This window comes from Sardina pilchardus, chromosome 5 (genome assembly GCF_963854185.1).
Source record: "Sardina pilchardus chromosome 5, fSarPil1.1, whole genome shotgun sequence".
In the NCBI taxonomy this organism is placed as follows: Eukaryota; Metazoa; Chordata; class Actinopteri; order Clupeiformes; family Clupeidae; genus Sardina; species Sardina pilchardus.
In genome coordinates this window covers 33,004,573-33,018,284 of record NC_084998.1, presented here as the reverse complement: position 1 = coordinate 33,018,284, position 13,712 = coordinate 33,004,573, and the positions used below count along the sequence as shown (strand labels likewise).

Genomic DNA, 13,712 nt, shown 5'->3' with positions numbered 1-13,712 from the left:
TTTTATAAGTAATAACACTATGAACTTCTTATCTTCTCACAAAAATAAATGACTCAGAACTGAAACCAAAGATAAAGAGTGATTATAACAAAAACATATGACCATCATCGCTGAAACCAAAGATAACGAGAGATAATAAGAATAGTATACAGAATAAAGAAAACAGTTCTTACAATTCACAAAGTATTCTTTGACGAACTCAACACAAATTTGATTCTCACGCTGATGTTGTTGATGAGCTGAAAGTCCATAACAAACAAACAGACAAACAAACAATAACAAAGGGGGAAGCACATTAAACTACATGAAACACAAACATGACATTAACACGGTAAACACTGGAAAAGGAAAATCAGCAAATTATGAACATACAGATGATGAAACAAAGGATTGTGGGTAAATATGCTGAATGAGACCTCACTAAAATGGCACTCGGTAAAGGGCATATGTCTCTGCAAAGCCCTCAGTGCATATGCCTCCGTAAAGCACCTTGGACCTGAAAAAGATCCACCTGCAAGGAGGTTACACCCTTACCCTGTCTGGTTACCTCCGCCAAGGAGGTCATGTTTTCATCAGAGTTTGTTTGTTTGTATGTTTGTCTGTCTGTCCGTCCGTCCGTCTGTCTGTCTGTTTGTCTGTTTGTCTGTCCGTCCGTCTGTCTGTCTGTCTGTCTGTCTGTCTGTCTGTCTGTCTGTCTGTCTGTCTGTCTGTCTGTCTGTTTGTCTGTCCGTCTGTTTGTTAGCAAGATAACTCAAACAGTAATGGACGGATCGGTATCACCGTCAGGATTCCGGAGCCGTTTATGTTTTTCGCTTAGTGGTGTAATGGCATGGTATGGCCACGTGGTGGCGATCTGAATAGCTTAGGTTCAAATGTAGACAACCTAGGAAAACAATACAGGCGGAGGTCTGCGCTCTCTGAGTGCTTTTCTAATTGTTACTGGGTTGGTTTGTTAGCAGAGCTAAGCAATGGGCCAAGGATGGACCCATGATGTTGTGGTGTTGAGCTAAGCTATGGGATGCCTAAATAAACACACAAACCAACCAACCAACCAACCAACCGACAGACAGACAGAGAGAAAGGGGTGAAGAGATAAGCTCCTTGGCAGAGGTGAAGAATAAAGGGGTGGAGCGTGTGTCACTCACCATTGACTCCATAGCTCTGCATCTCCCCCAGAGTGGCCACTACGGACAAAGCAACACAAAGCCCACCAGCGTGGGTACCAGTCAGGCACAGGTAGCGCACAGAACTCGTAGCACGCATGCAAGCACATACACACACACACACACACACACACACACACACACACACACACACACACACACACTGTCAGGCACAGGCAGCGTACAGAGAGCCAGTGGCACACATGCAAGCACACACACACACACACACACACACACACACACACACACACACACACACACACACACACACACACACAGACAGTCAGGCACAGGTAGCGTACAGAGAGCTGGTAGCGCGCATGCAAGCGCAGAGGGATTTACTAGCGCGGGTGGGCAGGCAGGACAGGGGATTATAGGGAGTGGACACACACACACACACAGTAGGGTGGATTTAGCAGCGAAGAAGGAGGTTGTATCTCATCCCAGCATTCATCATGCTCCACCCTGATGTCATATCAACAACTGAATGAGTGACATCATGTGACTCAGGTCTTTGTGTTTTATGGTGAGATACAGGATGAATGACAACTTACAGTATAAGGAATATATTCACGATGCTCATTAGCTTTTAATTGGGCTTGTGAATTAGAAGCTTTTAGTTTTTGGATTTTAGATTTAAGATTTTAGATTTAAGAGTAATAACAATTAAATTCTAAGATAAATACTTGGCAACATTTTATTTTAAGGTCTGCTTTGTTGATTCCAAAGATATAGTTTCTTAAATAATGGCAATAATATTTAATTAATAAGTTTAATGGATCACACTGGGCCAGAAGGACTATGGTCAAAGTCTCCCATGTATCTAGTTTTGGCCTAAGTTTATATTTATAGTTCTCAGTTGACACTTTTGTCAACAACGACTTACAATGACATCAATAAACATTACCTTAACATTAAAATTAAAGAAACATACTGTACTCATTTTTAGTAATAGTTACATTAAATGAAATGTAACAGAATGATAACAATAACTAAAATACAAAGCACAACTCTGTAAGAATGCAGTAGTTAGACACAAGGTAAACAGATGAGCTTTAAACGCTTTCTGAAACCCCCCAAACTATTGCTAGAATGAAGAGCAGTCGGTAAATGGTTCCACCAACGAGGAGAAGAAAAGAGTCTTGACTGTGACCTTTTACAGGCAGGCACGCCACTGAAACATCCAGCGCTGCAATAATTAGCCTCCGCTAGAATCAATAGCACTGGCTACACCAGGCGTGATAGCAGCGCCAGAGAGGGTTAAAGCGGAGGGAGAGGCGCAAACGTTCGATCATTTCCGCGTTCTGTCCTCGCAAAGGGGAGGGGGGCTAAATCCCCCTTTAAGCAGACCTGTTAACATTCGAACTGAACTGCTTGCCAATCTGACAGAGATCGATATCCCACTATGACGTCTTAGCAACACGCCTCTTTAGGCAGACAGGAACTGTTCGAATTTTGCTTCCATAGAGATGCATTATGTTGCTCTATCTGGTCAGTAATGAAGGATCTTTGGCGGCGCGTACATCCCAATAAATTAGAGCAGTCTTCTCAAACTCGATCTTGGCGCTCTGCGTCTGGGAACACTTCAATTGAGCGTCCGGTGTTGCACAGCTGTGAGTGTTGATGGAGGGCCAACACAGCAGATGCTGGTCAGATGACCGCAGTGGGCGAGAGGGGACATAGGGATGGAGCGCGGAATTACCTATCGGGAGGTCACAGAGCTTTGATAGCTGTCCTTGTCAAGACACACTGACTGAATGTCCTTTGAGACTTTACCAGAAACCCCTAGCTCAGATCATTTAGATAGGAGAATGTCATGTGTCACATTCACTGTGTCAAAGGCAAACTGATGACTGAGCAGAGGCTCTAGGTACTTTTAATGCTTCAGTCACAGCTAAAAGAACAGTTGAGGTGAAATGATGGCTCTTGAAACCAGACTACTTAGGGTCTAGTTAGGTTGTGGTGAGATGGGACATCAGAAGCCCTCTTGAACACCACTTTGTCAAGAAAGGGAAGAAGGGAGACAAGAGACAGAGTTATTTACATCAGCTTCATTGAGTGTACTTTTCTTGAGGAAAGGAGCGGACCCTTGTTTGTTCGAAAGAAAAAGACACTTCTCCAAACATGCACGGCTGCCGGCAATATAGTGAGTGCGATGGATTGCAGAGGAAGGGATAGAATGGAGTCCAAAGGGGGCATGTTGATGGAGGACTTTGTTGAAGAAATATAGAAATGTCTTTCTTATTAAGGGAAGAGAAAGAATATGACAATTACCATGTTACCATGGTACACAATTACCAGTTACCATGTCTACACAAGGTTGTGTCTTTTTTTAAAGGCTCACTGAACTGGGCACTAATCCTCTTTTTTCCGTGAAAAATGACACAAAGTCATCGGTGGATAGTAGTATTAGTAGCCAACAGTGGAGGTAGGAGAAAAGACATGGAAGCAGAAAACTGTTTTCTGCAGTCCAGTCTTTGGGGTTCTCAAATGTCCTCTGGAAGAAATTCCGTTTTGCAGGTGCAGCTGTGGATAAAGACTGGTTGGTAGTTACTAAGATCATTGGGATCTCTGGATGTATGGATTTATTCTCTCTCCATTCCGTCAGTACTTAACAGATACAGTTAGTGAGCCGTGGGTGATGGGGTTTAGACCAAGTGAGTCTTGTGCAAAGAGGACATGTGGTGTTCGGACAAGATGCTAGCGTAGAGCAGAGAGTTTCTGAAGCATCATTAACCTCTAGTGACATTAATGAACTTGAATGAAGCAGGTTAAGCAGATGCCACCAAGATGGCAAAACGATTGCTTGAGAGGCTTCTGAGATCACGCTGAAACAAAACTGGATGGAAGGACTAAAATGGATGAACCATAGTAATTCCTCGTGTACAGTTACGTACTAGAACATGTGGCCGGAGTCAAGAACGGGTCAATGACTTGGACCATCTGGGCTGCACATCACTGATCGCCGAGCAAAATGTACAATAGTGCGTTGTTGTTTTTCCTCGTTAGTTGCCATGGAAACTGCCTGCCATTGTCATAGGTTGAGATGCCGTTTTAGAACATCTCTGGTCACAGTGGTGTTCAGCTGGTCAGGAACCTTTATGATGACAAACATTAACAACGTGCCGACTCACTGCCTGGTGCCTAATGGACAGGCAATCAAGGTTCAGGCCCAGCGCTGCCATCCCATTAGCCTGTGTGCTGGACCTCATGTAAGCTTGTTGATTATCAACACTGTTTATCTCAAAGTCAGGTCTCTCTGACATTAATGGTTTAGCCTGCGCTAATTACTGACATTTCTCTGCATCCTACACAGTGTGTATGCTAATGACCCAGCCTCAAACAGGACGGCAAAGCTGATCACCGCAATAAGGCTACCCGGGGAAAGGAGTGGGAGATTATGTCATTGCAATGATAAACCACAGAGCATGTTTCAAGGGACTCTATGGGTTTGCTGGGGCTCACTGCTCTCATTCTAAAGTGCCTGTGTAAGTCCCGGTGCTAATGCAAGTGACCTTGTGCAGGCACTCAAAATAGATTCCTGCAATAAAGAATCCTGATTCCTGCTATAAAGATAGTGTTTATGTGCTACAAAACGTGGAGTTCAATAATTCACAGACCACCTGCTTCTAGATTTGCAAAAGGGCTGAGCAGCTTCAATACAGTAACACATGATCAATGACTATTATGAATTACAGTTAATGTTAAGACTATTACTGTATGTGCAGATGTATAAAGTGACAATATGCTTTTGTGCTATGGGGGGAAATAAAAGCAGGTATTTGGATTGCACATTGTGTGACTACAGGCTTAATGAGAAAGTTTGTCTTGCAAAGTGCCGGCTGGCTTATTAGCATTTTATGTCCTCGGCTGAAAACATTTCCCTCAAAGAAGCAACATGCATCAATTAAACGGAAACTTTTAAGAGCCCCACCTATTGTGTTTGCATCAATCATACAGCTTGTATTGTTAATCTTTTGATTAAATTGATCTTAGAAACATACTGAGAAACTATTTGAACTACTTTGCAAGATGATTTGCTTCATAATTAACAACATATTGATGTAAACGCAGTATATTTTGGTAGCTTTTTTGATAACACATTAACTGTGTACTAATCAGTAATTACTGGTTCACAAGCAGACTTTAAAACAAACCCATGCCTAAAATGGTCAAAGTGAATCATTTATTAACCTCACAAACAGTGCTTTAAGATGTGCTTGAATACCTTCGTTCTCAATGGTGTCCACTGTGTCATTGACCAGTCGAATGACCGTTACAATGGAGGCTTGCGGAATGAAAGAGAAGGGTGATTACACGACCTGAACAAGGCACGGGACAGGATAAAAGGCGTGTGCACTTTACAAAGTCCACATACTGTACTGGGATTCTGCTGATCTAATCAAAAAAGGGAGGCTGTGCGACTGGAGTAGAAATAGAGTTGTTGCTTCATTTGGATTAAGGCGTGCATCTCAGGTCCTTCTGAGGAGGCAGATAGTGTGGGCACAGGCGCCTCTTAAGAGGCTTGTAGTCTCCCTCGCCTGAGCCGAGGACGGAAAGCAATTATGGCTCTGACTGGGGCAGTCTTTCCAGCGGGCACTTTGGGGCAGCGCAGAGCCATGACGAGACTTCGCTAATCCGACTCATGTTGACGGCTGGAGATGATAACTTTTAAATACCCTTAATTACCTCCACACAGCAAAATTATACAGCAACACTGTGTAACAAGTGTTGAAACAATGCTGTGTGTGTGTGTGTCCATCTGTCTGCCTGTGTTTGTTTGTTTGTGTGTGTGTGTTTGAGTGTTGTGTCTGTGAGTGGTGTTTCTTTGTTTGTTTGTTTGTTTGTTTGTCTGCCCTATGTATGACTACCATAGGAACAACTCTACGCGTTTGCATTGAATGTGCTTGCATTTCAATCTTGTTTATGTGACTTTCTGCTTATGCATACGGCTCTGTTGATTTACACATGAATCATTTGGAATACAGCCACTCTGGCTACGACTCCTCTCAGGCGCCGAGGGCTACGACGCAGCATATTGGATTTACAGTTACATTTCAACAGTGAGGGGGGAAACACAAGTAGTCTCCATGACCTTCTTACTCACAGCCTGGCAAAACTGCATCGAGCTGTAGTGGTGATTGACAACAACCCTGCGGCACTTAACATATGTGCAAAAACCTTTGGAAGTGCATTAAAGCTCTCTCCACTTGCTGAAATGGAGAGTCTCTCGCTCCACAGAGGAAGCGTGTATAGAGAGCAGGTAACTGGAGCACTTTGTGAATAATGATTATGCACTGGAAATGCTGCAGAATGTGAGATGATGTTTTTCTCCCTCTCACTAGGCCCCAGAGGGACTGCCTATAGCTTACTGTACTTTGTGTAGTGTTATTCACTGATTTAAGTCCAACTCTTATACATGGAATGAATTTGGGAAATGGGTAGCGTTGCAGCGATTTAATTTTGAGCTTTCATACGTGGCGTGAATGCAGAAGTTAGTTCAACTCTTATGTGTGGACTGAAGCCGGGAATATGTTCTCTCATCTCTTTCTCTCTCTCTCTCTTTCCTCTCTTTCTCTCTCATTCTCTTTTCCCCTTCTCACTCTATCTCTCTATCCCTCTCCCATCCATCTCTCTCTCCTCTCTCTTTTTCTCTTATTTTCTTTTCCCCCTTCTCCCTCTCTCATTCTCACCCTCTGTCTCTCTCCCTCCCTCCATCTCTCTCCTGTCCATCTCTCTCTCTCTCTCTCTCTCTCTCTCTCTCTCTCTCTCTCTCTCTCTCTCTCCCTGGCCTTCTGCTTCTTACTCCCTCTCGTCTTTTCACTTCTTTTCTCTGGCTTTTTAAGCTTGCCCTCTGGGAGAGAGCTCTTGCTCTGGTCTTCCTGATGTTGGCTGGCACTGCAGACTTTTCAGAGGGTTTTCCACTAAGAGAGTTTCCTCCTCTAATACTCTGTGCCCATTGATAAAAGGCAGCGCAGAAACAGGAGGCTAAAACAGCAGCCAAACAGGAAGGGGAAACTAAAACACATTTTGAAGAGTTTCAAAGGCATGAGGGCATGAAATTAAATGCTGAGAGACAAAATTGCCAGAGCATCCACGCTGACTATGTGGGTGTGGATACGAGGGCTAAAGGATGAAGAGGATTGTCCAATGTGGTCCTTTGTAAAATGGCACTACGCTTGGACAGAGAGAGAGAAGGCCCCAGAAGTTTACATAATACAAAGTGGATCAAACTCTCTGTTTGAGTCTGTTAGCAAAAGTTTTTTTTTCTTTAATTATCTGCGATTGAAGTGAAAAACTTGCATGTATTAATCACTGTGCCACAATCATGTACCAGCTGCATTCATATCAGTCTGGTGCAAAAGACTGTAGATTAGTTCAAGGTTGTGGCTCTTGCCTCCTCTAGAGTGACATCTCCTGGTCAATCAACCCACTGTGTCAATGACCGTTTTGGTCCCAGCCGTTTCTGTCCCACATAGCGTTAGACTTTAAATGGATGTATGCAGGATTTACTGTAAAGCAAGGAGGATTTCTGTGCCAATACATTTCCCAGAAATTTGAAAAGTTACATATCATTATCTATTTTCAAATCTTAAACGGCTAACCCCCCCTCTGAACAGAAGGCAAAGTTCCTGAGATGTTGATTGCAAATTCTGAATTAACACCGTCAATTCTTCCCGAGGTGTTTAATGTAACACTGCCTTTTATTTCTGAGGCAGCCATGATATGAAATTCTGAGAGGATGCTCTGCCTGAGAGATGCTCAAAAACAAGAACAAAAGGAAGGAGCCAAGCTGCCACCACACTCTAATGATGCACACGGAATGCGAGGCAGAAGCACAACGAGAGTTTGGGCGACGTGTGTGTGTATGTGTGTGTGTGCGTGTACCTGCGTGTGTGAGCACCCTACCGTTATCATCGCAGGAGTCCGACTGGAACGAGCGAAGCGAGCGTGCCTCGGAATTGTTATCTGAGAAACATGTCACCTCCTCCACTAAGTTCGACACATCTGCAAGAGAACAGCAGATAGAGAGCACTCAGAAGCCACACAACAGTATAAGTAACAGACCCCATTTGGATCACATCTGGAACACAAACACACAGCAATCCCACTTGTCATGTACAATACTTTGGTGATAAATCTGTGATAAAGCATTTGCATATTTCATGCTAAAATGGCATAAAGGCAGGTGATATAAACCATTTTTTTTCTATGTTACTATTTATAAAAGAGGTGGTAATTGTAAGTCATGCATTGTTGTTATATAAATAGTAAATAAAAAATAAACATTAACACTATACGCACAATTTCCACTTCACAGCAAATATCTTTTGGCACATACTATTGTTGGTGACAATAAAGAGCTTTTGAATAAGTAAGTTCAATGGAGGAGGACACGTCTCTGTGTAAAAGGAGCCTGATTGGACTGTAGCATTGATGGGCTGTGATTGCCAAACAGATGCTATACAGTCTTTTGGCTGGGCTGAGGCGTAATCATGATGAGGCTTCCACTGTCTGTATCTAACACGCCAGAGAGACAGGCTGCCAGATGAGCATTAGTCTTGAAGTGTTTTTCACTTACCTGCACAGAAGTTCCTGTGATGAATATTTTATGGGGAGAAAAATTGTTCCTGTTGGCCTATTTATTCCTCTACGCACAATGCACAATAGCAGATGGCGGTTTTTTAACAATTATCTCCCGTGCTGTAGAACAATTCACAGGTCCCCAAACTGTTCTAAATGGAACTCAGACAATCATTCATCCCCCTTCCCTTGACCTAACCAAAAGGGTTATAAAGTAACAGCCACAAGATTGATCAAATAACTCTGGAAGAGACATTGTTCCATGCTGGATGATTACCCTGTTCAATTGGTTTCCATGTTTTTTTTTTTTTTTTTTTCATTTTATTCATCTTTTTCAACTGTAGACTGGGAAATAATTCAGATATAATACTTGGTCATTCCAGGACTAACACATAATGAATACATTCTATTTCTAAGGGTGTTCTCTATTTGTTTCTGGGGAACATTATAATCCTAAGGGTGCGCTTTCTCTGTCTCTGGCTATGTTCCTAACTTGGCCCTACCCCTACCCTTGCCCTTTAGTGATGTCCTAGTCTGCCCTTTATGAGGAGTTAGGAGAGGTTATGTAGGGTTAAAGGAACCTGTGTGAGGTTATGTGGGGTTACGGGAGGTTATGTGAGGTTATGTGGAGTAATAAGAGATTATGTGGAGTTATGTGGATTTGTGAGAGATGATTTGGGGCTATGTGGAGTTATGAGAGGTTACTGTGTGTGGGGATGAGAGAGGTTCTGAGAGGTTCTGTGAGGCTATGAGGGGGGTTGTCCTACCCTGCGGTCTGGCTCCGCTGGCTCTGCTGTCGGGGCGGTAGGGCGTGTGCTGCCACTCCAGAGAGCCGCTCTCCTGGCTCTCCTCCTCCTCCTCCTCCTCCTCTGTCCCCTCCGTGCCGTCGTCGTCGCGGTCGTGGTCGTGGTCGTGGCCATCCTCGGTGTCGGCGTCCTGGTAGTGGTAGGCGTCCGTCTCCCAGGGCGGCTTGTGGACGGGGCTGCGCTCGGCGTGGCCGGGCAGGATGGCGGGGAGGTGCGGAGCGACGCTGCACACGGCCACGCCCCTGCGGCCCACGCCGCCGTCCAGGAAGTGAGGCGCCGCCGCGTCCGCCTGGAAGCGGCTCATCAGCGGCGGGTAGGACAGCGTGGCCAGGCCGCTGGTGGTGGCCGAGGACGACTCCGTCTTGTCCAGGTCGGGGCTCATGCGGCCGTCGCCCGCGGGGCTGTGGGGCGCGGCGTAGGCCGTGGGCCGCACCAGGACCTGCGGCGGGCCGTCGCTGGCGTAGAGCGCGCCCGAGCGCTGCCCCTGGTGGCCCACGGCGGCGGCGGCGGCGGCTCCTCCCGTGGCCCCGGCCACGCGCACGGCCTTGAACTCGATGCCCTCGGCGCCCGTGCCCGTCTTGTGCAGCATGTAGCTGGCCTCGGTGGACATGCCCACGGCCTCGCCGCGCGCCCAGTCCTTGCGCAGGATCTGCTTGCGGAAGATGGCCAGCAGCACGAGCAGCACGAGCACCACGAAGGCCAGCACGCCGATGCCGATGATCTCCACGGGCCCCACGTAGGTCAGCGGCGTCACCTCCGTGTCGGGCAGCTCGGCCGACAGCAGGCTGCAGAACTGGCCCTCGTAGCCCGCCGTGCAGTTGCAGTAGAACGCGCCCACCGTGTTCACGCACGAGCCGCCGTTCTCACACTCCTCGCGCTCACACTCGTTCACGTCCTCGTCACATCTACGGCACGACAGAGGAGACAATTCGCCACTTTTTGATTAGATTAACTCAACTTTATTGTCATTGCAAAAGAAATGCAATTCAGCATCTTAGTGCAATCGTTTAAAAGTGCTTATTTTTATTATAGCAGTACATAAAAAAATACATAAAACACAAAATGCAGCATGATCCATTACATAAAGTGAGCTATGCTTTCATTGGGCAACTAGGTAGATATATATAACTAGATAGTCTTTATTGTCCTATAAAGGATATTCTTCTTCACAAATGCCATTCCATTCCATTATATTTGAACCAAACAAAACACACCAGAGCTCCCCCTCCCTGCAGTGTTCCCAGAGAAGCTCCATGCAGGGTTTTTTTTGGGGGGAACAGGCTGCTGCCTACAGACACTGTTTGTTTTCCCAGTGTACTCATGGACTACTGTAGGTAGCTAAGCGGATCGTGAGGAGATGATTGCTGAATGTGACAAAAAGTTTGATGGGCTTGAAATTGCGTATGATCGCTGACTGCACCTGCAAGTGGCTGATTCAGCATCCAGGTGGAAGCCAGAAAGTCCTATGTTCACTTGGAGGTCATGATCTACTGTATTCCACTGCCTCCATGAGCATACTGTCATAGAAATGACTTATAGTGGGAACATGACATCACCATTCACACCGCCTTTCCATCCAACATGGAGCTCCTCCTCTGAGATAGAACAGCAGCACTGTATAACATCTGCAAAGCCATTGTGATACCATTAGCTGCTTTCATTCATGTTATGGCGCAAGGTTCAAATAAAGGGGATCTGAGTGTATTTGATATTCCTGGCTGTCTGCTTTCATTGGCCGTGATGTGTTTAATGATTTCACCCTGGTGCTTGTTGTTCCAAAAAGGAACTCTTCTGAGACAGCTGTGTCATTGTGCTGTCATTGCTTTCAAAGTCATGGACTTGAAAGTAATAAGCAAGTTTTTTGGGAAAAGTCTCAGTCAGGGTCTGAGCCTAAGCTTTTGAAAATTCTTCCCAAACTCAAACAACGGCACGCATCCCGCGGGGGGAATTAATCTGACGGATAAGACGACGCGGGAAAAACTCAATCTGATTCCATCTTCTATCTGTAAGACTTGGATATAGATGATTATTTATCTGTTTATTTATTTATTTATCTATTTTGTCTGGATGCTCAAACGCATATCTTAAAGCCTCATGGCCACGACCTTGGCAGCTTTAGCGAGATACATCCTACCGAAGCTTTAACCACATCAGCACGGCGGCTTCTGACAAGATAAACCCTGGGATTGGACCTGAAGAATGTCAATCAAAAACAAGTCCACTTGAGAACAGAGAGGAACAAGGGGAAGAGAAGAGGTGACGAGCGAAGAGGAGAGATTTGTTTTCTCTCAACGTTCACTCAAAGTGCAGGTCTCATGTTTTGTTACTTGTATGCAATCTGAGGGAGGGCCGTAAGAGTCTGAAACGTAAGTGAAAAATACAAAAGGAACTGTATGAGGAGCGCTCCGGTGCGTGGATATTTACTTCTTTCTTTTAACTTGTTTGCAATGCAGTGCCTCCTTTTACCTCAGACCTACTAGTAAGCATGTCAGGGGGCACAGACTTAACAGAGCTCAGCTGTGTACAATAGTTCCCTCTAGTGGAGAAATTTGCTCCTCAACAGTTTGTATATTTGGATGTGTGTGTGTGTGTGTGTGTGTGTGTGTGTGTGTGTGTGTGTGTGTGTGTGTTTCTGTGTGTGTTTCTGTGTGTGTGTGTGTGTGTGTGTGTGTGCATGTACAAACATGTGAGTTTATTTGTGTTTGTGTAAGTGTGCATTTGTATTTGTGTCTTTGTGCGGTGTGCATGTGTGATTGTGTCCATTTCTGTATATGTATGTGTGTGCGTGTGTATATGTGTGTGTGTGTGTGTGTGTGTGTGTGTGTGTGTGTGTGTGTGTGCGTGTGTGTGTGTGTATATGTGTGTGTGTGTATATGTGTGTGTGTGTGTGTGTGTGTGTGTGTGTGTACGTGTGTGTGTGTGTGCCTCTCGTCCTGAGTAACTCACAGGAGGCCGGCGAATCCTTTGGGACAGCCACAGAGGAAGGTGGTGCCCACAGCCTTGCAGTCTCCTCCGTTCTGACAGGGGTTGGGCGTGCAGGACGTGACCTCGCTCTCGCAGCGCTCCCCGGTGTACTGCGCGCCGCAGCTGCACTCAAACGCTGGGCGGGGGGACAACACACCCAACAAACAACAAACAACAAACAACACACAGCACCAGCCATCAGAACGTCAGCTCACTTCAGAGTAATGGATACACTCGGGGACGGATGAAAAGATGTGTGGGGGCTCTCAGGGAGAGGCATGCACCCACATACACACACACACACACACACACACACACACACGCGCACACTCACAGTGAGGGTAAAGCTCTCATACACACGCGCCCACATAAACACGCACCCACTCACAGAGAGGCTAAAGCACACACAGATGTACACACACACACACACACACACACACACACACACACAGACATACACACATATACCCACACACTCACTCTAAAGCATATATGGATGCACACAAAGCCACATATACTGTATGCACAAGCACTTACATTCACATGCACATAGACGTATACACAGACACACACCCACACACTCACACAGCTCACACTTAAGCACACAGACACATACACACACTAACAAAGATGCGCGCGCGCATACACACACACACACACACACACACACACACACACACTCACAAGCATACAAACATAACAGAGCTGATAAAGCCAAGGTCAAGCAGATAAACACAGACAGACACACAGGTAGTTTACTTCCCAGTAGCAACAAACACACACACAGACACACACAGACACACACACACACATACTGTACACAAATACTTTGTGATTTATGAGGGAGTAGGGCACAGGGGTCAGGGTAGGCACACACGCACACACACACACACACACACACACACACACACACACACACACACACACACACACACACGCACACACACACACACACACACACCTCCAGAGGGCAGGCTGGTGCAGAGGGCCGTGTTGAGGCATGGCTGTGTGGCGCAGGGGTCCGGGTAGAGGATGCAGCCCAGCTTGACCTCGCTGACGGCGGCCACCTCGGCGTAGCGGCTGCGCTTGTTCTGGAGCGGCAGCTCGTTGCCGTTGAGCACCATCCCGCCCAGGCAGCCCTGGAACCCCCCCTGGGCACGCGGGGGCCTCTTTAGACGCAGCGCAGGGGGACGCA

The 13,712-nt window shown here is 46.0% G+C and overlaps 1 protein-coding gene across 1 annotated transcript in view; it reads right to left on the bottom strand.

Moving 5' to 3' along the window:
• LOC134080915 (protocadherin Fat 3) overlaps window positions 1–13,712 on the bottom strand; it is a 59,478-nt gene that overhangs the window by 1,427 nt on the left and 44,339 nt on the right. The window contains exons 28-33 of the mRNA XM_062537527.1: window positions 13,479–13,686; window positions 12,500–12,653; window positions 9,515–10,458; window positions 8,052–8,171; window positions 5,392–5,451; window positions 1,146–1,184 (exon numbers count right to left, since the gene is read on the bottom strand). Of these exons, the coding sequence (XP_062393511.1) occupies window positions 1,146–1,184; window positions 5,392–5,451; window positions 8,052–8,171; window positions 9,515–10,458; window positions 12,500–12,653; window positions 13,479–13,686 (1,525 nt within the window). The remainder of the gene's footprint in view (window positions 1–1,145; window positions 1,185–5,391; window positions 5,452–8,051; window positions 8,172–9,514; window positions 10,459–12,499; window positions 12,654–13,478; window positions 13,687–13,712) is intronic.